This window comes from Podarcis pityusensis, assembly GCF_964106645.2.
Source record: "Podarcis pityusensis genome assembly, chromosome: 5".
Classification (NCBI taxonomy): domain Eukaryota; kingdom Metazoa; phylum Chordata; class Lepidosauria; order Squamata; family Lacertidae; genus Podarcis; species Podarcis pityusensis.
This window is the reverse complement of record NC_138032.1, coordinates 56,299,097-56,324,429: the sequence shown is the minus strand read 5'-3', so window position 1 is coordinate 56,324,429 and position 25,333 is coordinate 56,299,097. Positions and strand designations below refer to the sequence as shown.

General features: G+C 40.8%; 1 protein-coding gene across 5 annotated transcripts in view; it reads left to right on the top strand.

The window, feature by feature from the left end:
• The window catches only part of FAM53B (family with sequence similarity 53 member B), a 117,185-nt gene that overhangs the window by 18,349 nt on the left and 73,503 nt on the right, over positions 1-25,333 (top strand). For 4 of the 5 annotated variants that reach the window (XM_081005283.1, XM_081005282.1, XM_081005284.1 and 1 more), the window contains exons 3-4: positions 18,663-18,907; positions 23,149-23,203. In XM_081005283.1, coding sequence (XP_080861409.1) covers positions 18,839-18,907; positions 23,149-23,203 — 124 coding nt within the window. In that variant the 5' untranslated portion in view covers positions 18,663-18,838. The remainder of the gene's footprint in view (positions 1-18,662; positions 18,908-23,148; positions 23,204-25,333) is intronic. The other variant, XM_081005286.1, reaches the window with a different exon arrangement.

Genomic DNA, 25,333 nt, shown 5'->3' with positions numbered 1-25,333 from the left:
TCATCCTCTGTAACTACCAGTTTGAAACATATAACTGGAAACCTTTTAAAGCAATGGCTGAGTGTGTACACACTTGCATGCAGTAGGTTTCAGAAAGTAGTGTTGGGTTTATTCAGATACAGTGGTACCTCGGGTTACATATGCTTCAGGTTACATACGCTTCAGGTTACACACTCCGCTAACCCTGAAATAGTGCTTCAGGTTAAGAACTTTGCTTCAGGATAAGAACAGAAATCTGGCTCCAGCGGCGCGGCGGCAGCAGGAGGCCCCATTAGCTAAAGTGGTGCTTCAGGTTAAGAACAGTTTCAGGTTGAGAACAGACATCCGGAACGAATTAAGTACTTAACCAGAGGTACCACTGTATACCGTGTATAACACGACCCCATGTATAAGACGACCCCTGTTTTGGGGAGCCCTCAACAGTTGTTGAGCTTCTTTTGTAAGTTTGCTGAGCTGTTGAGCAGCTTTTTGACGATCTCCCGCTCTGGCTGATGGAACTGGTGCCATAATACACCGCATACTGGCGCTCACCAAATACTCTTCCTAAGCCAGGAAGAGTGGGTAAGCAGCCTCCTCTCTGACATTTTCCTGCTACCGCTTCAGCACCAGCCCTCGCTTACTTAGCATATTAACCCATGTATAAGACGACCCTCAATTTATCACAAAAAATTCAGAGAAAGGGTCTTCTTATACATGCAAAAATACAGTACTTGCCTCATTTGGAGCATGGTATATGTTTGGATATGCGTGTACATCCTTCTCACACAATTTCTGCACTCCTGTTCTTAAAAAAAGAAAAGGACAGATCGCATGCCAAGATATACATGTCAGGTCTTACATCTGCACATGGGTATGGTATGTGAACTTGTTGTTCAGCATTAGAAATCCAGCTGTGTGTGAAATGGTATTGGAGAAAAAATGGAATCTTTCACATCCCTGCTGCTTGAGCATCCAAAGAGCTAATATGGTAAAGAAGCTGGGCATCTTGTTTTAGTGGAATGCTAAGTGCTTGTGTTAGCCAGAACTATCCTTAAAAACTTTGCTAGGCTGCTTGCAAAAGAGAACATTCCTTTAGCAATTCTCTACCCATTCATATGAAATATAACTGGTTTAACTGCCTTTTAGGTGAAGACTCCACAAGATTCAAGATTTTGAGGATTAAATTTAGCATCCCTACAATTAGGAGGATGTGTTGTATTAAAAAAATATGATTTTTTTACAGGTTTATGTTGGGGATTTGACAAGGGTGAGGGAACCTTTTTTCTGGGGGTTACATGTCAGTGGCGAACAAGGTAAGAGATAAAAGCGGGAAGAGCAATAGGTGTGACTCTTAACTTTTGCACAGCTGTTATGAAGCCCGCTGTGTAAAGTCAGAGGTTTCTACCCCATCAAGCACACATCCCTTCATCGGGGCAAGCAAAATGTATCATTACAGTTCAAGGATGCATATTCCAGACACCTCCCCTTGCAATTTATTTGTTGTGAATTTACACAAAGGCTTTCCGACATCATAGAAGAACCAAGGCTGAGAGGACAAAATGGCCAGAGCTGCCCAAGTAGTTCCAAGGTAGATAAATGATGTCTTCACTACCCTGTGCACTGACTGTAAACCCTGTTGGCTGATGTGTATGTGACAGAAGACCAGACGATAAGAAAATTAGAGAAGGTGAACAGAGGGAAGCAGCCAACAGGGGAACGACAAGACAGTAGCTGGAAGAAAAAGCTTCTGGAGGCAAAAGTCGCTCGCAGTAAGATAAGCAGATGTCAGGAAGACGGGAAATAAGAGAAGTTAAATAGTCATAGAAGCCGTGAGATAGGCAGTGAGGCAGAGAAGGGAGGATGATGAACAATAATAGTTACAAGCCTTTTGATAATGCTTCATAAAATGAGTAGGAGAGGTAATATCCCATAGCATAAAGCCATTTAGAAACTCTCCAGGGTACTGATGCCCCACAAGGCAACTGGTTTTAAAAATACAGCTGTATGTATCATAGGCCACAGGGGAATATTTATGTGAAGGCCTGTTGTTAAAGCCTTGGCAGCACTTCGCTAGGTGGGGCAGCTCCATTTTGTATGATAAATATGGCTCTTTGTTTTGAGAGGCAGGAAGTCAATGGAAAGAGAAATGTACTGCCATATCACATCACATTCTGCATACGATAGAATGGCGGGGAGGAATATTTTAACTCCTCCTTTTGGCTTCTCCCGAGATCAAAGATGGCCACAACAAAATGTGATTTGTCATTGTGATAAGAAGAGCAAATCAATTATCAAATTAATTTCCAGGAAGTATGTTTTTATAAGGACTGTCCACACTGTAATGTTCTTGAAGCAGCTTGTTTGTTTGAACCCTTTGTCTTCACTTTACAGACTTTACATCATCAATGGGAACTTTTTCCTGTGCTGGGCATTTGGTCTCTCTTGAATTCTGCTTGTACCATGTTATTTGATATTTTGTTATTTTCATCAATGTAAGCAAGAAAAGGACTATCTCAGTTCAAGGACACATTCTGCAAAGGCACTCAGGGAGGGTGTGTGGCGTGGAGAGAGTCCTGAGGGCCAGGTAGATAGGCTACCAGGCCTGAGATGGCCCCCCCCTTCAAAAGTTACCATGTATCACTATCTCCAATATCCTTCCTTTGTCTGTTTAGATGTGCAAGTTACAATTCGAAGAAAGTGTGCAAAGATGCATACTTTTATTTTGATTACAGAATTCATGATCCTGAAAACGTTTGTGTTATTTTTATTTATTTAAAGAAAACGTTTCTAACCCTTATGACTATTAAAGAAAATTTTGACATTTCTTTGCTCCTTCTCGCCATTAGCGGGAATAAATTATGCAAAATAGGAGTCTGAGTTGCTCTGGTGTATTAATTCCGAGTTATTTTATTTTTTTAGTGAAAGGTACACAGAGCTCTGTTAGCAATGGCTAAAAAGAAGCCTCACAAGAACTCTGCTGCAAGGTTTCCTTAACTGAAGAGAGTGGATACAGATGGTTCCCTCTTTGCTCCAAGAAAAAGTATGTAGGATGGGAAGGGAGCATTCCCTCCCTCCTCCATATTCATACCTCAGCTAGAAATGTCGGCACTGATTCCTTTGCAGCCAGCGCACGTAGGGGCCATCTTCAGGGAACAGACTGTAATGTATTTAATGAATCTGAGGAAAGTAAGAAATTGTAAATGCTGCAGGGCAACACACACTTGCTATTCAATCTGCCAGATTTGTGCCAATTAAGACAACTTGCAGCTGTTTGGCTCCTCCTTATTAGGAGACATTTGTATCAGGTACCAGGTTAAGCATTTATTTTCTCTGACATGTTGAAAACACTTTGGTGATACCTAGTCACTTTGTAAGCAAAGACTGAAACAGTGTTATTTACTGGATGCATGCAGTAGGGAGCAAGTTTGTTCTTTTTTTAAATAATAATAATAATACACTGCCTTTGACAGTTTTCTCAGAGGTGTCTGTGTGCAGGGAGATTGTATTCAAAAGGTTTGCAGCAGAGGTCCTACAGACACACATTTGCATACAATGTGCAAATGCTAATTTATATGTACCAGGGCAAAGAAAGACTAATTTTCTATTCCAGTCACCCTGGATAAACCCTTTTGCACCCAACTTGCACCCCAAATCAGTTTACACCCCGATTTATTTACCTCAATTAATTTCCCAACAGTTCCTGCTCCGAAACAGTTCAGTTCCCATTCCTTACCCCAGTCAAATCCAGATAAAGTAATCTTAACTGATTTCCTCAAATTAATATCCTGCCCAGTTACTAAGGCCCACCCTCCAAATCACTTTCCCCCAGATTCACTACGTAGCCAAAAACACTAAAATAGCCGATTCAGGGCCCACTCCCAGCAAAACCCCAGTCTGTGTGCAGAGGAAATACTGTACAGGGTTGTATCCAATTGGGGACAATCCCCAGAACAGATTTGGAAGAGGAGTGGGGTGGGGGAAAAGGGAGAGGAAGTCCCATTATATGCAGGCAGATGCCATTGAGCTAACTGGATGACTTCACTGGGTACAACCCACAGTAATTTGGCTTCCATTGATCAATTATGGGTTGAAATTCAAGTGAACTGAAGCATGACTAAGGCTGCAGTCCTAAATACACTTACAAGGAAGTAAGTCTCATTGAAACTGTCCCAAGTTAAACAAGCATAATTTTGCCCTGTAAGTGTTATTATATATGGTGTGCTTCTTCTCATCTTGAATGTGATACTGTTTGGCATAGAGGCTGTCATAACTTGAGACATGCCTGCAGCTGCTTGTTTCCACATGTCAGAGCCAAAATGGGTGTACAGTCATACCTTGTGTTACGTTTGCTTCACGTTGCGGCTTTTCAGGTTATGAACAGGGCAAACCCGGGAGTGTTTACTTCCGGGTTCGCTGCACGTGTATGCGCAGAAGCGATCTGCGTGCTTCACACACGCGCAGTTGCAGTGCTCTACTTATGGACTTTTCGGGGTGCAAACGGCACCCTGCAATGGATCGTGTTCGTAAGCAGAGGTACCTACCACTGTACACTGAAACACATGTGGGCTGTACAGTTTTCAGTGTCCTGCTCTCACCATTCACACATTCTCTGGTAACAAATGAAATGTGAGGCAACTTTAAGCGCCGCATTGCAGCAGTCAGATTTTTAGTGTTGGGATACAGTTACCCTGTTCAGTTGTATTTAATACATGGTTCACCATGGCCATAAGTGGGAACAAGTACCGGTAAAGTGTAAATTCAGGCTAATCCTTGGACGTCTGTTTGTGCCACTTCCATCATGTTTTGACAAAACGACTATTGTCATGTGCCCACTGTAGAAGGTACATATTCCCATGGCTACTGTATGAGAATAAATAATCACATAGGGCTGGTAATAACTTTAATTTATTTAGTCATCGGTATTAATAAAATTGTCCTTATTTACAACGATAATTTTGAAATGCCTGGATTGGTCTGACTGAGAACCAATTTTAACAGCAGTCCTTAATACCTCTGCTCTTGCCAAAATTTCTTTCCATAGCCCGCTAATCAGAACTCCAGAGATATTTTGTGCCTTCTGTAAATGTGTGGGTGCAATTACTCAGAGAAGGCAGAATGCTGCTTGCTATTTATAACTTTCATTTTACCTTTTATCTCTCCTTGCACACACTCTCCCTAGCGCTATTCAGATTCCCTTCATAATGATGGCTGATTCCTGACTCCCTTTTTTTTTTAATCTACCGGGTGAGTGGGAGGTCATAATTTAACTGTGCTGCTGTATGTGGCAATGCTTTTCTCTTGTCACGCATACTTGAAACAACATAGCAAGAGGCACAATTAGTGCTTTTTAGCACATGGGCCAAACTTCAGTGAGCTGCTCCTGTTCAAAAAGGAACATAAAGAGAGAGATAGGCAAGGAAAGCCAACCCTGGCCATGTCCAAGATTTCCATGTAAGGCAGTGACTGAGCCTGCTGCTGGATATTCTGGGATAAAGGACCAATTCTGCACTCTCTCCATCACTCAGTAATAGCTTCCCAGTGCACTCAAGCAGGCTCCAATCTATAGTGATGGCGCTTATTGTTGTAGAAGAGAAAATACGATGGCAAAGTCTAGGTGGATCCTTGAATACCATGGCTGGCCGAGAATGGAAGGAGCCTTCTTGGGTTTCAGTATATCTTGGTCCACAGCATAGCAGGAGCATCCGCCAAAGTTTCAGGCGAAGAAGGCCCATGAAATAACACCAGGGTCTTACTTCCTTGCTTGCATAGAATGTCACAGTCTCTCTTTATAGTTGCTGGTGTTGATCTAGCAGAAATAGTTCAAATGTCACTAAGATTGGGGCCTAAGTTGGGAGGGAGAGGGGTGGGAGGGAAATAAATTGTACTTCAGGAGAATGTCCTTGCTGCAGTATGGGTAGGCCTGTCAGGTCCAGACATTTATTTTCTGCCTGCACCCCCCGCCCCCTAGTACTGTCTCTGTTTTGAAAAATAATAATGGAGGACTTCTTTTTGATCCCTTTTTTAGCTCTCACATTTCTGCAGGAAGGCCCCACTTGACTGAAAAAGAGGAAATGTTGTCACTAAAAAAGATGGCACACAATTGCATACAATCTGCACCTGCTATTTTATACATTTAGATGCCAGTTTAGAAATTGCTATAATTGAAATAGAAATACAGGGTATCTCACCATAGTCCATGAAGACCGAACTGGTGATTTCTGTGCCTTTCCAATCCAGGTTCTAACTGATGGTGGGCAATATCCTGGCCCCTGCTCTCTTTTCTTAGGGTTCTTTATATTTAACAAACCAAACATGGTCCAGATAGAAAACACATCAAATAGAGAACCATCTTCTTTGGAATAGGACCCATGCACCCCCTTCATTTCTGTCTGACTGATTGATTATATTTAAACTGCTCTCTACCCCTATCCATTCTACATAGTTAGAAGCACTCTGTCCTTCTAACCAGCCTTGTTAGGCAGGGTAAGCTCTGAGGTAATAACTGGACTAATGAGTGTCATGGCTGAGAGTGGATATAAATCTGCACCCCCCTGTACCTAGTCTGATGCTACACTGCACTGACTCTCACAGGCTTTGTATTTATAGGCATATGTGACAGTATAATATTCATGCATATTAGTTACAGTATACAAGTGTGCACTGACAAATGAATACTCTTTGGATACTGTTCCTGCCCTTGGTATCCAGTGACAATTATTCTATACACTCTAAAGACTGGATATTTATTAGATTTGCTCACATGTTCTGGAGCCTGTGCATCTTACATCAGCAGCAACCTGCTCCCTTCAGCAGCCAGACCTTTTCAGCTTTCCTGCCTTCCTGGGATTTGTAGGTGAGGACATGGTTCTGTCTTTCAGAAGACAAGCCCTAGAGTTCTACATGTGTTTCAGTCTTTTCAAAGGAGGCCTCTTCTAGCTCACTGTTCAGAATGTTGCTTGCTCTGTTTTAACGCTATCTCTGATAGCTGACAGGAGATCTATAGATATGTAAATAAAAAGGAAGTAATTTTGCATAAAAACCCTTAGGCATAACGTACAATTTAGGTTGTAATCCTACACATATCTACTGAGAAGCTATTCTTGTAGACTTAAATGATATACCCCAGGAAAGTGTACAGTATTCAGGATTGCAACTTTAGCCTCAGTATCCCCCTCAAACTAATGGACTTTTGTAGCCCAGGTTAGGGCCTTGGTAAAGTGTATTTATTGTGTGTACACTTACACACACACACAGAGAGAGCGAGAGAGAGAGAGGTCCTGAGACTTGTCAATGTGCCCTCCCGCTTTTTGGTAAAGTAATTAGACATGCATCCTACAATGGGGCAAAGGGTCTTCAAAGAAGAGAGAGAAGAAACAAAATGAAAGGTGTATGGAGAAGATTGGGATGATTGGGAAGAGCCCTGCAGGTTTTTGCAACTTTTAAAGAACGGATTGTACACGTGCTCAAGCACTGGAGTACACAGCCAGTGATGATATATTAAAAATGCAGGCATAGATAAGGAGTGTTGCATCACTAAGGGTAGTGAAATATACACAACAGCTGGGTAACGAAAGTACTCTATTGTGCTGAAAACTGATCATGAGCAAAAGCCCATGAGCAATGTGTCACTCTCATCCACATAATAAAATCCAGAGGAAGTTGGGAGTCTTCTCTGCAAGTCTGAGGAACAGCAGAAAAAGCAGCTGCTCTGTGCTAGTGAGTATAAATATCTTATGAATGGCCAGTCAGGACTTGTTTTACTACAGAGCTATTAGAACAGATCATTATTGCAATCTAGAGTCTTGAAGAAGTCTCCCAAAACCTTCGCTACCTTAGTGACTTGGAGGGCCCTGTGTTCGTAGAACTAGTACTCCTCAGACTGAATGCATTACAAGAAGAGGAGGAGGAAGAAGGAGAAGAAGAAGAAGAAGAAATCAGTTTTCAACCATATTCATTGATCTGAAACCTATCCATTCCAGAAGGCAGTGTGTATAATTCCCTAACCGCCCCACCCCCTCACCCAATGGTATAGTTGACGTTATTGCTTTCTTTCCTTGGTTACTAGATTTGTTATTTTCCCCCTTCTTCCGTTTCCTCATATCTTTATTTGTAGTGTTGGAGGACTGAAACTGATGACCTCTGTGCCCGAGTGGAGGGGAAATATTGCTTCTTTAGCAGCCTACTTAGTGCTAGCTGCCAAAAGATTAATTTAGCCTGGAGAAGTGTCTTTGAAAAAGCAGCCATTTGAGTTAGAAGGCAGGCAACTTGCTCATCTCTCAGGGTCCTGCCAGATACCTGTTGTGCATTGGAGTGCTGCTCTTAATTTCAGTCTTCCTGCGCACACACAGGTAGAGAGACCATTTGGATTTTTTTAAAGGAGCTTATTAGTTTATGCTACCCTAACAGTCTGCAGTAGATGCAATAAGAGAAGCATCAGCTTGCAGTGCAGTAGCTGTTGTGGTACCCTCACCTTTCCAGGACTCCATTCCCTCCACCCTTATTTTCACAAGTAGTATTGTGCAGTAGAAGACCGTGAGAATGAATGAGTTATTTAAAAGCACTTGGACAATTCAAGGATCTTATGTAGACCATCCTAATGCTGATCGTATAAGATGGCATCCCTTTACCAACAATCAAAGAGTGAGGTCTGCTTTAGGAAATTGTTGCACCATTTGACTCCATTTAATTAATGAAACTAATGTAGTTCAAGGATAAAAATGTATTTGCTTTTTAAAGATGCATTCAGACACTCCAGTTTGCATTGAATCACAATTCATATTGGGCTCATTTAATTGTTCTGCTTTATTTCTGATAAAATACGCAGCTGAATTGATGTGGGATCACTTCCATGGTACTGAATAGTTGTATGTGCCTATAGAAAGAGACTCGCCTCTTACTGTGATAGCACAGGAGATAAAAGTGGCTGCTGCTATCCATGGACATTACTGTGTGTGAATGCTAGAGTGTGATTTTAGAGACACTTAGTGAAAAGAAATTGTCATTGCTCTGCCTTATGAACCATGGAAGTGCATAGCAACATTCTGTTGTGAGAGATATTGTTCCAGGGAGCAGGTCTGTGATAACCCTGGTACTCTCTATTGCAACTTCGTAAAGACCCAGTGTGGGATTTTTCATGAATATGGAAAAACAATTATTTGCTAAAAGTTTTCCATTTCCATGTATCGAGCACAGTTTATGGCTATTCCTTCCAGTGCTTGTGATAGCCATCTCTATGGTACTCTTGCTGGTGGGAAGAATTAAATTGGCATACATGAGAGTTTGCGTAGGGATGAGCTTTAGGACATGTTACAGCTCCCTTCTATCTCAGGCCTTGGATCACAAATCATACCCTGGAAGCAAAGCTTTGAGAAATCAGTCTGTGAATGCAGCAAACTGCATTTATTTTATTTTATTTCTTTAATGTTAAAGTATTACTTCTATGATATGCTGGTGTTACACCCGTGTTTTTCACAGCAAAAGTGTGAAGTACGAATGTGGATGCCGTTATTAAGCACCTGTCTGCAAATGGTGAGGAGTCATGGCTCAAACAGCCCATGAGTTCTCGAGGGTTAGTAGGTAGGTTTTGAAAACATACTTTGTGGCTTTAAACTGAAGCCTATACATTCAATTAACAAAGCAGCTACTGTTCTGTAAATCCATATTTGCATGTACACATTCATGCAGCCAAAGAATGTATGAATAGGTTCTTCAAAACAGAGCAGTGGCCTTTTACCATCTTGAATAAAATTATCTGTTTCTAGAGAAATTGCTTTGTTGCGTTTAGGGAACAATTTGGCATCATGTTGGGCTCTGGTCATATCAAGCCTCAGGAATGTTGCATGCATTGGAAAATATTAACTTCTGAAAGGAGATCTCAAATCACTTAGGGAAGCAAAGCCTTTGAATCCTCTTTATTTTATTTTATTTATTTAGGTTTCGTTAATTTCTTAATTATAAAAATACACATAAGCATTACAAAACTAATACAGCATTTCAGAGACAAATGCATTGTTATGCTTCCCATTAATAATCCACAGATTTTATTTCTTAATTCTTTTTAGGTATTTCTGACTTGTCCAAATGTATTGGTCCTGTTTCAGTGTGAGTGAACAATTAAGAGTTCTAGGCTGACACAGTGTTAGAAACTGAGATATGAAAGCTAGGAGCTACATGGCACCCTAAACCTGGGTTATGGGTGCAACAATGGAATGTCTAGGCACACTTTTTTATAACAAGAATACAAAGCTGAAAATGAATGAACTGCAGCTAAAATATTATGTTTATTTTTCACATGGTCTAGTCCTTCCCCTGCCCACATCCTTAATATTCTTAAGAGGGTCTCTTCTCCTGTCTTCAGAGACTAGCTGGAAGTGGGCAGGCAGAAAAAGGTCCTCCTTTCCTTCCACTCTGCAGTTTTAATCTGAAATCTTGGGCACAGTACTGCACCCAGAGCTCAGAAACTGCTCACACTAATGAAATTCCCTGTTGCAAACTGTGCCTAGAACAATGGGAGTTTTGAACACTGCTGACATGGTAATGCTCTGCCATTTTCCTTTTTATTAACCCATGTAATGAAATCAAAACATTCTGAAATAAATTTGTCCATCTTTTTAATCCTCTTGGCCATTCTTAGTTTATGTGTATGTGTCAACGTCTCTTGCTCAGTGCAATACTAGATTTTTCTATGCCCACAATCCCTTGTGACCCCCTTCATCTATCTCCAAAATTGTGCTACTGTCGGCCTGGCTGCTGCTAGTAGGTGGCTGATCAGGGCCTCAGGATTTTGATTTATATTATTTTCAGAGAAAATGAGTTTGAATCCTCTTAATCACATAGTTAAAAAACTCAACAGCCAGATATGCAATATCCTTTTCTTGAGAAGGTAAAATGAAGACACATTCAATAGAATTCCAGCTTAAGCTTTTAAAAACAAATCATATCATTTCTTTTATTATACTCTTTCCACTTGGTTACATAGATTTGTCTTTGAGGGCATGCTCATCGCAACAGGATGTCCTTTTCAAGAAGAAGTATTTTGCCTGTACTTGCAAAATCATTGTTGTAAAGTCTCTTGAGTTACTTGCAAAAGCATTAATCATTACCTTAGGGAAAATATAATTATCTGTGGAGAAATCATGTCTTGAGTCTAGGTAACTCTGACTTAACAGCTTGACTGCTGCTCAGTATTCCAGAGGAGAATAGTCTTGGCACCACGCTACTTATTTCCATGCTAGTTCAGTGCAGTTTAATGAACTGCTGTAGGTAGATCAAATGGTTCCTTTTTTTTAAAGGAGGAAAATGATTCATTCAACTCTGAACACGCTTATCTCCCCTTTAAGCTTTAATTTCTCCCACTGGGGAAAAAAAATGGTATTCAAAAGTACTCTGGAAGAGGTCATAGCTCTGTGCTAGAACACATGTTTTACGTACAGAAGACCATCTTAAACTTCCATGGAGGCAAAGAGTTCAAACCCTTTTTCATTTTAGATAGCAACACAGAGAGAGGTTCCCTGCCTGAGATCTTGATGTGGTGCTTTCATAAAGAGCATACAATATTGGACTCAAGGGACCAGTTGTGACCCAGTATGTGGCCGCTGTGCTTAACTTCCGTTGCGTCATACCCAGTGAATCTGTAGTTGTCAACCTGCAGGAAATGTGCATTTGGAATTGATAGGATTCAAGGACTGTGTGTGGTCACAATGCTAAGACAAAACAAGGTTCAGCAAATTATAGCCCGGACAAACCCAAGATCCATGAACCTTGGCTTCTTTGGAGACAAAACAACAACAACTGTGAACACTGGTGTGAACCTAAACCTAAACCAGCCACTTCATTATTTGTTTCACCTGCTGGAGGAAGCGGGAGCAAAGTGGGAGGGCTTGAGCTGTGTGCCCATAATTCATGCACAAACTAATTTGCTTAACCATGGTTTTTGGTTGAGCATTGCATGACCAATGAATGCCATGGGATATGAGTTATAGTTGAAAGGAGAGGAAGTGAAGAAGGCAGCATTTGCCCATTTATCTTTTGTTTGGAAACACAGAAAAGCCAAAGGGTTGAAGCCATCCATAGAAAACTCCTCCCTGTGCCCCACTAAGTATGATTTGAGTCTTGAACTACTCATGATTTTTAATCTCAATACCTATAGTAAAGTTTATTCCTCATACGTTTATTTCATTAATGATTAACAATGTAAGGAGAACTCCGCAAAGTACTTACAGTCCTACCGTTGTAAGAAAATAGGTCTCCACCCTTTTCAGAATGCAATTGCTTCTCAGAGTCCTGGTGCAAGCCAGCCACTGGGCACACCCAAGTGCTGCTGAAGACATCTCAATGTGCAGAAAATGGCCGACCTAGGTGGTAGCCTTAGTTAATTGTAAGTGCTATTTAATTTTTTAATTTTTTTTTAAATAAAAAAAACAGTTTTCAATTCAGGTTTTTCATCAACTGGTAGAATAACTTGGAGAGTCAATAAAGCTGCTCCCTTTTATCTGGGCTATTATGTGCCCACCCGAGGGGCAAATCAGAAGATGGTGTCATGGCATGAGAAGGGCTGTACTGTGGCGGTCAGTATTTTTAAGTCAGAAAGAAGAGAAGAACCTCCCCTTCCTTATGCATTGGAAAGAGTGCTGCATTTCCGCTCATTTCTCCCTCTATCCCCATCATAACCCAGGATTGGGAGTATCTGTCCATCAGGTCAACTTGCTCACAGTCACTTGCCAGGTCTCCCTTTAGGTTGTGTTACTTGCAATTGATACATGATTCTCTTAATGTTCTTCTGGAGCACTAACGAGTGATAGGTGATATGGAGTAGTGATATTTTCACAGACCTTATTTCCACATTGCTGGCTGACAGTTTTGATGTCAACAGTTTGCATGGCGTGACTGGGATCCTCTGGCTGGCAAGTAGAATGCTACGGACATGCTCAGAAACTAATGACTCAAGACTTTTCACTTGGTGATAAGATGTCATGGGAGAGGTCACTCCAGTTTGTGCATGCTTCTGCTTTTGTAAGCTCACAAATGAAAAATCTAAGCATATTGGTCTGATGTCAAAGTTCAGGACTCTTTGGGGTCACTAACATAGTAATGCTTTAGCCTGCAGATATGAGAGCTAGAGAGAGGCTTCAGAGACGTCACTTTCTCATTGCCTCTGGCTAGCTGCAGAAGATCCTGGTCACCAAGTGTTTAGAACTGATATATCCAGATGTCAAATATTTGAAGATGTATGTGAAAGACCCATGACCTAGCATTGAAGCTGTACCTGATCATCAAAATAAAATTGTTGGCAGAGGAAAAAGTCAATCCAGTATAAAACTGACGCAAGTGAACAGCCAGGTCTTGTCTGTGTTTATCTTTTGCCCCACACTTTCCAAGCATAGGTCCGTGTCTGAGTATGGTTGTTGTTTTTTTGTCCAGAGCTTTCCTTGAAAAAACCTGCTCTTGGGTCATTCCACACCAAATCACCTCATTTTAATACTCGACTGTGCTCTCACAACTCAGATTTTCTTCATTTTTTAAAAAAAATGTGTAGATACCTATGAGATAATCTCAAGATTTAAGATTTTTTTGGTTCAAAATTGGGCACAGGATATTTTTTTGAAAATTTTGATTTTCACACATAATTTTTTTTATGAAGAAAATCTGAGTCGTGAGAGCACATGGCACCAGGTGATTTGATGTGGAATGACCCTCTTTAAATCTGAATTGGAGCGCAGTTAATGGCTTCTTCTAATATTTGAAGTGATTCACATTCATCTGGGCCATCTCATAATTTATGCTTGAAAAACAGTTTCCAACTAAGCCTTGTGTTGCACATTGAGCTATTCCTGAAGACTGCTTGGAAGTTGCTGCAGTAGCAGAATCCGATGGCCTGGCTTCCTTCATGAATAGGTTGCATACCTGCCAACGTGGCATAAGCCCAAGGTGCTGGTGATCTCTCTTTTTAAAATAGCTTTATATAAACTGGTTGCATCAAACATTCAGCATCACCTTCTCTCATATGAACTTCCCTGTTGATCAGCTGGCCTTAACTTTTCTGAGAAGACATGTATCAGATTGCCATGCTGGAAATTTAGTGTAGATTTTTTTGGCAGGCTTTCTAGACTTTTACTGGAAATTTGGGCATCCTTTCTTTGATGTGGTTTAGTATGTGTTAGGACTGGTCTTTCCATCTTTTCTTAGCTAAGTCCACTATATACTAGAAAATGATAATCTTGAGTGCATTGGGCTTGTTGCAGTGAACCCTCTAGTTCTGATTCAGTAAGCTGGTGCGATAGCTCACAACGTTCAAACTCAGTAATTTGCCGGACAGTTCCTGTTAAAGAAAACCATCATTTCGGCGGGGGTTAAAACCTCACCTAGATGGTTGAGGACTGGGAAGAGCCTGAACCATGGGGGTTGTAAAACCTGGCATCTTTAAAGGGCTACCAAGGACCAAGAAGCAGTTCAGGGGTGGCAAGGCTGATTTTCACAGACTGAATTCAGCGAGGCCATTATTTTGCTGCAGGCTTCCAGTAAATAAAATAAAAGTGCACTCCAGGGCATACAGGTTTTGCAGGAAGGCACTAATCCCCTCCTGGGTCTCAGTGCCTGCTTCAGCTGCTCTTGACAGTTTCAAACCACTTGACCAACTTGGTAGTACAGCTGTATGCAAATTTTCAAGTGACACAGGACTTTCATCCTTTGGGGTTTTGTGTGTGACTCAAAAGCTTGCCTAGTCCTAAATCAACAAAAGTTTATCTGTGTAGGAGTCACAAGAAGGTTTTAGTGAAGCAGAATGAAAAATATCTGCCATACTGAGACCTTTCTCCACTCTAAATCTTGCAGAATGCTATAAGTACCACTCCATTAAAATGTCACTTAATTGATAATGTTTTCTGCCTGATATAGAGCCCTGTATAATTCAAATTCTTACAAATTCCTGTACTAAAGATGAGTAAAAATGAATTTGCATTAAATTATACGTATGATATCTTTCAAAAGACCAATTTTAGATGGGACAAGAGTGCACTAGTTTTCCAGTTGTATGCAAGCCCTCAGTCGCTGCGCAGGGAGTGTTGGGCAGGAACGTACATTATATGAAAGGTATCATTTTTTTGCTGTAACTTTCTTTTATGTGGGACTGTGTAGGTTTGTTTCCAACTTCGCCATTTATTCTTTGTCCCACAGAATAAAAAGCGCTGTTGTCTAAACCACTGAGCCTCTTGAGCTTGCTGATCAGAAGGTCGGTGGGTCGAGTCCGCCCAACAGGGTGAGCTCCCATTGCTCTGTCCAAGCTTCTGCCAACCTAGCAGTTTGAAAGCACACCAGTACAAGTAGATAAATAGGGAATATAAATGGCATTTCCGTGTACTCTGTCTTTGTCATAGTGTTCTGTTGCGCCAGATGCGGTTTAGTCCTGCTGGCCACATGACCCGGAAAGCTGTCTGTGGACAAATGCCAGCTCTCTTGGCCTGAAGCGAGATGAGCGCCACATCCCATAGTTGCCTTTGACTGGACTTAACCGTCCAGGGATCCTTTACCCACAGAATAAAAAACTTGCTCATAGTGCAATTCTTAGAAGCTTCCATATGTCAAACAAAATTCAACCCAACATTCAGCTCAATCTCACAGTCCGGGTTATGAAAGACCACAGCCCCTTTTTCTCCACTTACACAGCTCCCTTGGCTGGAATCTGTTGTTAAACAGATTTAAAACTGGTTTAAACAGTCTGCACTACTGCAGCAGTAGTATCTGAGAAGCAAAATGAGAAATTGAGTGAGAGCTTGGTTGGGTAGCTTATGTTTTATACTAAAGAGTTCTCTGTTGCAGTAAAGATAGCCACCTTGGCATAAACTTGTTTATATTTGGTGGCTACAAGGCAGGTAGATGCTCAGACCAACAACAAGCCCACCTTGCTCATGTCACATAATCCTGGGCAGCTAAAGCAGAAACACTGCCCTTTGTGCCCTTGGCTAAGCATATTTTTAGGATTCGAGTGTTCGTTTTGTTTTGTCGCATCTTCTCTGCTTGTAGTTTTCATAATTCTCAGGTGGTCATTAGGTTCTTGAGAGATTAATGAGAAAGCTCCTAGCAAAGTGTATTTGAAGACAACCAGTATGACACACATAATATCAGACTCCATTACACTTCCTTTTTCCAACAGTAAATCTTTAGAAAAATGTATCGATTTTCTTCCTTCCAAGGTTCTGCACTCTGGGTGAACTTAGTTCTGACAAAACAATAGTAGATAATTTTTCTTTACTAGCCAGCTGGCCTTTAAGTGTGCATTTTCAATGGCATCCACTTGCAAACTCAAATCCAAATAAACAAGAAATATGATTTGCAAGCTGATTTAGGGAATCAATATTGGCTCTTAGTCAGTTCTTATGCTTATCAGCATATTCTAAATCATTGACCTTACATCGAACTACTTGGTTTTAATTGCACATTAGGGGATAAATGTTTAGTGTCGTATGGCTCATTATTTCTCTCTCTCTCCTCTTTAGCATTGACAAAAAATGCAGCAAAATATTTGAACAGGATTATAGGGATTACTTTGGGAAATTATTGTATAATTAGATTCTTACTGCAGTTTGTTCATTTTTGCATGGTATGCATCTAGCTGTAGGCCTGCCAGAAGCAAAAAAACCAAAAACTTGTCTTGGCTATCTGACTCCCCTGTGGTTCCCACCACGTAGCTCATGTTAATATCGCCTCATTGTTTGTTTGAACTTTTATCTGAAATGTTTTGAAGGCTGCCCAGGGGTTCGAGTAAATAACGTTGGCCTATAGGCAAACAACTCTATGAATTATATAACATTTATTCAGCCTTTTTATTGAAACTTCATTCCACACAAATCTTCAACAGCATCAGGTCTAGATTAACTATTTTTCTAAATATGCTACAGCAGCACAAAGCTTTCATTGAATCAACAGACCAGAAATCTCCCTGATACTAAGCTGTGTGTTGCTCATCCTGTTCCCAAGAGTCAACTAGTTTTTAAAAATTCCATAGGCAGCTGTACCTTTTGTTACATAAAGTAGGAGCAATGAACATATTCCCAGAATATGGTGGAACGCTCTGCCACAAGAGATTAGGGCCCTGCGGGACTTGACATCTTTCCGCAGGGCCTGCAAGACAGAGCTGCTCCACCAAGCCTTTCGCCAGGGCGCAGCCTGACTCCCTCCTTTGGCAATCTTCACAGAACTCTAGCCCAATGATGTTGTTGTTGTTTAGTCATTTAGTCGTGTCCGACTCTTCGTGACCCCATGGACCAGAGCACGCCAGGCACTCCTGTCTTCCACTGCCTCCCGCAGTTTGGTCAGACTCATGTTTGTGGCTTCGAGAACACTGTCCAACCATCTCGTCCTCTGTTGTCCTCTTCTCCTTGTGCCCTCAATCTTTCCCAACATCAGGGTCTTTTCCAGGGAGTCTTCTCTTCTCATGAGGTGGCCAAAGTATTGGAACCTCAGCTTCATGATCTGTCCTTCCAGTGACCACTCGGGGCTGACTTCCTTAAGAATGGATGCATTTGATCTTCTTGCAGTCCATGGAACTCTCAAGAATCTCCTCCAGCACCATAATTCAAAAGCATCAATTCTTCGGCGATCAGCCTTCTTTATGGTCCAGCTCTCACTTCCATACATCACTACTGGGAAAACCATGGCTTTAACTATACGGACCTTTGTTGGCATCTAGCCCAATGGTTGCCATCAATTTGATTTGAAGTAATTTTTTAATGAAATGATTTTAGAATGGTGTATTATTTTATTGTTGTTAGCTGCCCTGAGCCCGGCTTCAGCTGGGGAGGGCAGGATATAAATAAATTATTATTATTATTATTATTATTAGATGTGCACATTTAGTCAACCAACATTGGCTCAGCACGATGAGCATATTTAAGCCATTCTTTCTTTCCCACCATCCTCAGTGTGTTAAGAGCAGTGAAAACCAACTTTGTGGGCAAATACGCCATCAAGTTCAGAGTAGGATATAATAGTTCTAAATACAATCCTCACTTCTCTTTGCCTTGGAGTAGATTTGCTTCTGGTTCTTTATGAGTTGGAAAGTAGCTTTCAGGCTATACTTGGAGACGCAGACAGAAGTGTAGGCCTCTTTCCGTTTCATAGCCTGCAACAAATTCCTATTATTTGAGCTACTTGTGGCCCCTGTGGTGAGGGTGGCCATCCATTGTCCTAGAGCCAGAATTCTATAGCAAAAAATTACGTATGCAACAGAATATCTTTTCTTCGTAACCAGCTTGTTGCTTGAGAATCTGTAGCAAATGTGAGAATCTGAAATACAACATCAAATTAGCAGCTTGGGGGTAGTTTGGAGTCGCAGAATTAGAATTTCCTCATCCTTGTTCCTTTGCCACTGACATTCTACTTCCTGGTTTTGCTAGCAGCTGATTGTCACCAGCCTACTGTAGGCCTTATCTGCTGACTATACTCATTATTAGTCCCCCCCCCCCCGCACCTATGCCGTTCACACAGGAAGGAAAGAGTTTGCCTGCTCTTCTTGCAGGGACAGCTTCAGTATCTGGCCATCCTGTTGTGCTCTTGGGTATGTGGAAAGAGGCCAGATTCCCCAGATTTGTTTTTTGGGAACAAGGAGAGAGAGCGTCACTTAAATTGGATACGATGATTTGCAAAAGCAACGTAACAAACTATCTTTCTGCTTTTTTTTCTTTTTCCAGAGGTTGAAGACTTTGAAGCATTTTGTGTCAAGCCATCCAGTTTGCAAAACAGATGGGATTTGGTTCTACCAAACCTTTCTTCTGGGAAAATGCACTGAATCAGAGGCTGTGCCTAATATGGCTGGTTTTGACCTTTACCTCTACTGGAATGGACCCCAGTGCATGACTTCGTTACCATGGTGATGATCTTAACTACAACTCTGGAAAACAAAGGTGCTGATTCTCTATCATGCAGGGCTGAGTTGGTAAGAGAGTTCATTTCACACCAACAGCTTAGTTTACTCTATCAGCCATTTATATTCTTCAGATTGCAGGGCTATCTCCTTTGGGGTAAAACAAATGGGACTCTTTCCTTATAGCTCAATGTAATTATGCCAATGGGTGCACAAGAAGAACATATCTGTTTCGTGCTGCATATGTTGAGTCTTGTGTTTTAAAGGACAGTGTTGGCTTACCTGCGCATTAGCTGTGCATAAGGGATCTTTGGTCTGGGTGGAAGTTGTGCAAGAGTAGGTACTGAGGACTTACCGTATTTTTTGCTCTATAAGACGCACCAGACCACAAGACGCACCTAGTTTTTGGAGGATGAAAACAAGAAAAAAAATATTCTGAATCTCAGAAGCCAGAACAGCAAGAGAGATCGCTGCGCAGCGAAAGAAGCAATCCTTCTTGCTGTTCTGGCTTCTGTGATAGCTGCGCAGTCTGCATTCACTCCATAAGACGCACACACATTTCCCCTTACTTTTTAGGAGGAAAAAAGTGTGTCTTATAGAGCAAAAAATATGGTACTTTAAATGAGTCACTTGGTTTGTGAAATGTCACATGGGTAAACTCTTCTGGCCCGCTTAGCATCACATTTAAATTTGACAGTATTCCCAGAGATGTTCATGATATGACTGCATTCAGACTTAACAGTTACCTGTTGAAACAACAGTTGTTGTTAATTTCATTCCTACACTATAAGAATAAGAATAAGAATTTATTATTTATACCCAGCCCATCTGGCTGGGTTTCCCCAGCCACTCTGGGTGGCTTCCAACAGAACACTAAAATACAATAACCTATTAAACATTAAAAGCTTCCCTAAACAGGGCTGCCTTCAGATGTCTTCTAAAAGTTTGGTAGTTATTTTTCTCTTTGACATCTGGTGGGAGGGCGTTCCACAGGGCGGGTGCCACTACCAAGAAGGCCCTCTGCCCGGTTCCCTGTAACTTGGCTTTACGTAGCGAGGGAACCGCCAGAAGGCCCTCGGCGCTGGACCATCATGGTGTCTTCCAAAATGCTGACAGTGTTTATAATAATACAAACAGAATTATGATGTGTCTTTCCCAAACTGTTCTGACTATAGAATTGTGGCTTTAGTGCCAATTTTGACTTTTCTTGGCATTTTGTAAACCATTTGCTTAATACAGTGGTACTTCAGGCTACATACGCTTCAGGTTACAGACGCTTCAGGTTACAGACTCCGCTAACGCAGAAATAGTACCTCGGGTTAAGAACTTTGCTTCAGGATGAGAACAGAAATCGTGTTCCGGCGGCGCGGTGGCAGCAGGAGGCCCCATTAGCTAAAGTGGTGCTTCAGTTAAGAACAGTTTCAGGTTAAGAATGGACCTCCGGAATGAATTAAGTACTTAACCAGAGGTATCACTGTATTCTGGTTACTCGTTGTCCCAGAACTGGTTACTAGTGCAGATAATCTCATAAGAATTGGAGCAAAGCACACTTGGATCAAAAGAACTCCTTCTTTCCATTCACAAAGAAAGGCTTTAGGAAGAGTGGAAATAGAGAAATTAAACTTTTTGCTTGTCCTAAGAAAAACAATTGTGTTTACAGATAATTTACTCCTTCCTTCCTAGTTTACTATAAGACCCAACCCTTGTGAAATGGCAATTACAGTTAAAATGGGGAGAAATGTAGTTTCAAAACATTCTTCCTACTTACTCTCCCCCCCCCCCCCCCGGATCTAAAACCAGTCTTCTAAATAATCATTTTATATTTGGATGGTGGTAGTCACCTAAATCCTACTCAAAGTAGACCTATGGAAACTAAGGAACCTAACTTAGTCATGTCCATTAAATTCAAAGGGACTATTCTTGTTAGGACTAGCAAATACCACCCATTCTGCCAAAATACGCTTTCCTGTTATAAATACAATTCTACAAAGACAAAATGTACACACTGTAAACATAAGGAATAATACATGTAAGTGAATAGATATGAGGGGTTCATACATTTATGTGCATAAAAAGGCTTTCTTATTTAGATGTAATCAATAATAGCTTAATTTAACTGCTACCTATTGAGCTTTTTTTTTAAAAAAAAGTGATCAAATGTTCAAGACAACACCATCCCAGTGACATTCTCCCTTCTTTTGTATGCCATTATAGTTTCATACTTAACTTTATAGGTGTAGTTGAACTTGATAAATATAAATGTGTAAGTGTCATTTGTAGCAGGCTGTTTCAGAAAGTTGGGAGAATGGGGAAAGTTTTAATAGGAAATATTTTACCAGTACATAGCTTAATAGGCATGTGCAGGAGAGGCATTGAATTAAATCCAAGAGGGAAAGGAAGGTAATAGGCTTTGTTTTGACATTTGGTAAATGGCACCATTTCCCCTGCTTTAAGGCGATATTATTTGTTATCTTTGTGATATCAACCACCGTTAGCAATCCCTAACCCCATCTTAGGCCTATTTGCATGCCTAGCAATCAATGTACTGCTTGATAATGGATGAAGTAACGGCTGCTATGCTTAACAGGCCTGGAAAGAAAGTGCCAAGAATTAATGTGGTTGTACAGAGGAGAGGAACAATGATCACAACTGAGTAGCAGTGCAGGTCAGAGACAAATGTGAGCGTCCCAAAAGATGGAAAGAAAAAGAAGCAGGAGAAGAAAGAAAGAAAGAAAGAAGGAAGGAAGGAAGGAAGGAAGGAAGGAAGGAAAGAAAGAAAGAAAGAAAGAAAGAAAGAAAGAAAGAAAGAAAAGTTGGGCAGGGGAAATGAAGACAAAACCAGCTGAGGAGGGAGTTGGGATGGCATTGCTCATTTGCTAAGCTACAACTCCTCTTATTATCACATTTCAACACATGCTCCATCATGTGTTTAAAATCTTGTACTCCAGAACTCTGGTAGTTGATAGCAGAAATTATTCTTGAGTAGGATTGGACTGAGGTCAGCCCTTTGTGTAAGTGCGCACAGGGTTGCAGCCTAAGTATTAGAATGTGTAAGACTCCATACAAAGAAAAAAAGCAACAGTTATTGCTGAAACTTAGAAACTGTAGAAATACTTGCTTGATTGCAGGGCAGGGAATCTGCTTTGTTACTTATAATGGGTTGTGGGTTGCATTCAACATAGTGCCAAAGCTAAGGTTCTGCCAGTGCAAAGATTTCTCCTTGAGTAATGGAGCATTGCTTCACAGTCCTCTCCCTGTGTGCTACCTAAATCTACTCTGGAATTTTCCCCAACTCTACAGAGTGGGGTTGGGGGACAGTGGAGGGGGTGTCCTAGCAGGGGGTGTCCCATTGCACTAGTGGTAATCCATGTGGGCGTGCAGATATTTTGCTGAATACCACCTTAAATAATTCTCTTTTTGAAAAGCAAGATTGGTCTGCTAGGGGAAAAAATAGAAAAGCAGAACACAGATCAAGTACCGTATTTTTCGCTCCATAACACGCACCCGACCATAACACGCACCTAGTTTTTAGAGGAGGAAAATCCGTAGGCATGCCACCTGTAGGCATTCCCTCCATAACACACACAGACATTTCCCCCTTACTTTTTAGGAGGAAAAAAGTGAGTGTTATGGTGCAAAAAATACGGTACTTTGAATTTCATGGACATTACTAACATGTTGTGTTATTGGATACCAAACTGCAATTTGTTTCTGCTCTTCTTCTTCTTCTTCTTTTTAAAGAAGAGTCATGAGGTGATGATATTGACAAAGGAGAACACTTTTAAAAGGAAGACTTTAAACAGTATCTGAGAAATTGCTGGAATTGTTTGTCTTCTAATAATATTATTAACTTTTGCCCCATTAAGAACAAGAGAAATTATGTGAAAGCAATCAGGAGATGTTTCAGTAGTGGAGATCACTGTTTAGTTTACGTGTTCCACCATTCTTACTTTTCTAATCCTGAAGAGAAATTTGAAAGAACAATTCAAAACTTCAGCTGAGTCTTTGATCTTGGATTAGAACATTCACAAAATAGTAACCTGACCCCATTCTTTGGTTTAGCCTTCCATTCAGTTTTGAAAAACTGTTAGAAGGAAGACTTACGAAGAAAAGCTGCAAAAGAGCAATACAGGCACAGCATCCTTTTTAAGCTTGCTGCCCTTTTGCTTAATTTGTACGTTTGAGTCGGTCTACACCTTTTCATTGATCTGTGCTCTTGGCATTACCCAGTCCTTGAATGGCATTTGGACATGACCCTGTATTTCAGCATAATTCTTAAAACCCCAATGAATAGCTTTTCTGGTTGTTTTCAGCACACTCCAAAGAAGATGAGTCAAGGACCCACTCTCTTTTCTTGTGGAATTATGGGTGAGTAAGGAGAAAGCCTCTAATTTTTTATTGCACGTTATAATGCTGGTGGGAAATGCAACAGGGCTCTCGGACCTAGGGATGGGAGAATCTGTCATTTTCAGTAATATATGCATTTTTATGCATATTTTACCATAGGATGTGCGTTTTTGTACACATTATTTGGCTGGAGAAATTTAATTCATTTGGCTTTTAAAGGCAAATATAACTAATCTGCACTTTCAAAAGCAATACACGAACCGAAACACATTAATCTTTCAGAATTTTCACTTCTCCAAATTTTGCTATGTGGTTCTCCCTCATTCCTACTTGGAGCTGATTCAGTGTTTTCTTACGAGCAAAAACTATGGTTTTTTTTTTTGCAAGCTGAGAAATCCATTTCCTAATTTCTCATGCACTTTTATTTAAATTCCGTATGGTTGGCAGTTGATCTGTAGCGCTCAGCTGCTGAGCTCTGTGTGTGCCCTGCATGTCAAAACTCCAGATGACCTCAGTCTCATCTCAAATATTGTAGAAGTTAGTAAATCACCCATCTTCACTCCGGTCTAAACCAGATGTACTTAATTGAGACAACTGACTAGGATTCCAGATTCCAAGCAAAGCATTCTAGTGTCTTGAAAAATCAGCTCAGTGACACATCTGGTATATTCAAACTTTACGTTTAGTGACGCTTGATAATCGAGTTCCTTTTATTCACAGGTATGAACTAAAATTTGCCTGCTTGCTCCAAACCTGGGTTTTGCATTGCTGAGTATTTCAAGGCTATCTTATTTTGAATCTCACTTATTTTAACAGTAATACATAAAGGTGAAGTGATACATTCATTCCTAGTCTGTGTAGTGTTTAAGAGGAAGTGTAGTGTAATGTTTAAAACTTCACAGTATAGTATTTAAAAAAGAAGCAATAATAATTGGGTAATCACTATTTAATTGGTATTCTTGTGCTGCAGTCAACAAAAGTTCATACTGTACTGGCACACAAGCTGTGTGTGTGTGTGTGTTATACAGCCTTATGATGTTTGAGGTTTGGCTGGATGCTCTTGGAGGGCTGGCAGTTCTGAAAGATGTAGTACTGCATTGTGTTCATTAGTTTCTTATATGACTGGGCAATGACCTCCAGACCCAATTAAAACTTTAGGCCCAACTATTCTATAACAAAAGCTGGTAGTTTACAAACAAAGAATCTGTTCCCACCATTCACAGGCATTACCCTCATTAGTATTAATGGGAGCTGAGCAACTGTACTGGGAGAGACATTTCTCAAGCTTCCAGACAGGAAAGTCATCTGAGATGAGAGTGAGGGGGAAATACAAAGTGTTTTTGAATTATTATGATTCTTTTGCCTCAGATGGAAGGTGCAGGCTTCAAAGTAAAAAAATAAAGCGACAGAAACAGTCTATTCTATTTATGTTTTATGTGAAGAATCAAACAAGAAACAAATAATACCAAATCAATTAGCCAAACAATATATAGAAGTCTAAGAAACTTGTTTGTGACTACTTTTCTATAAAACTTTTCCCGTTCAAGCTACACTGATATGGTCTTTATTTGCTAAAGTGTCCTGTTTCCAAGGGAACCTAATCTTACCTTGCTGACCATAGCACCCCCTGTGCAATTTTCTTTGCCAGTTCCAGTGAAAAAGAGCAAATCCCATTGGCATTATTTTTGTTTTGCTTTGTAATGTTCGTCATCTCTTCCAATGCCTTCTTCCTTGGCCCAGATTAACCAACCATTGTTGAAACTTGCCCAGATAGGTTCAGTGCTCACAGCCACAATGAATTTCCAACTGCCAAGCTATTTCTGATTAGATAGTTTTGTTCCTACTTGTTCAAAGGGTCAAGACAAATGCACCATTACATATTTGGATTAGAGCCAGTGGGAAGTCAAGAAATATACTGCCACATGGGACATCTGAGGACTGGAGGGAGAGACCACGCTTGACTGGCTTTCTAGTCTCCTCAGTCTGAACAGGCAGTGTCAGCAGCGAGCCAGCAGTAAATCACACTATACAAGTTAGAGTTAACTCCTTATTAGCAAAAACATGTTCTGCACAGGAGTGTCAGGCCTAATGAGCACAGCAACTCATCTCAGGTAGGTCTTGCCCCCATGAAGCAGTTGCTGAGACTGAAGG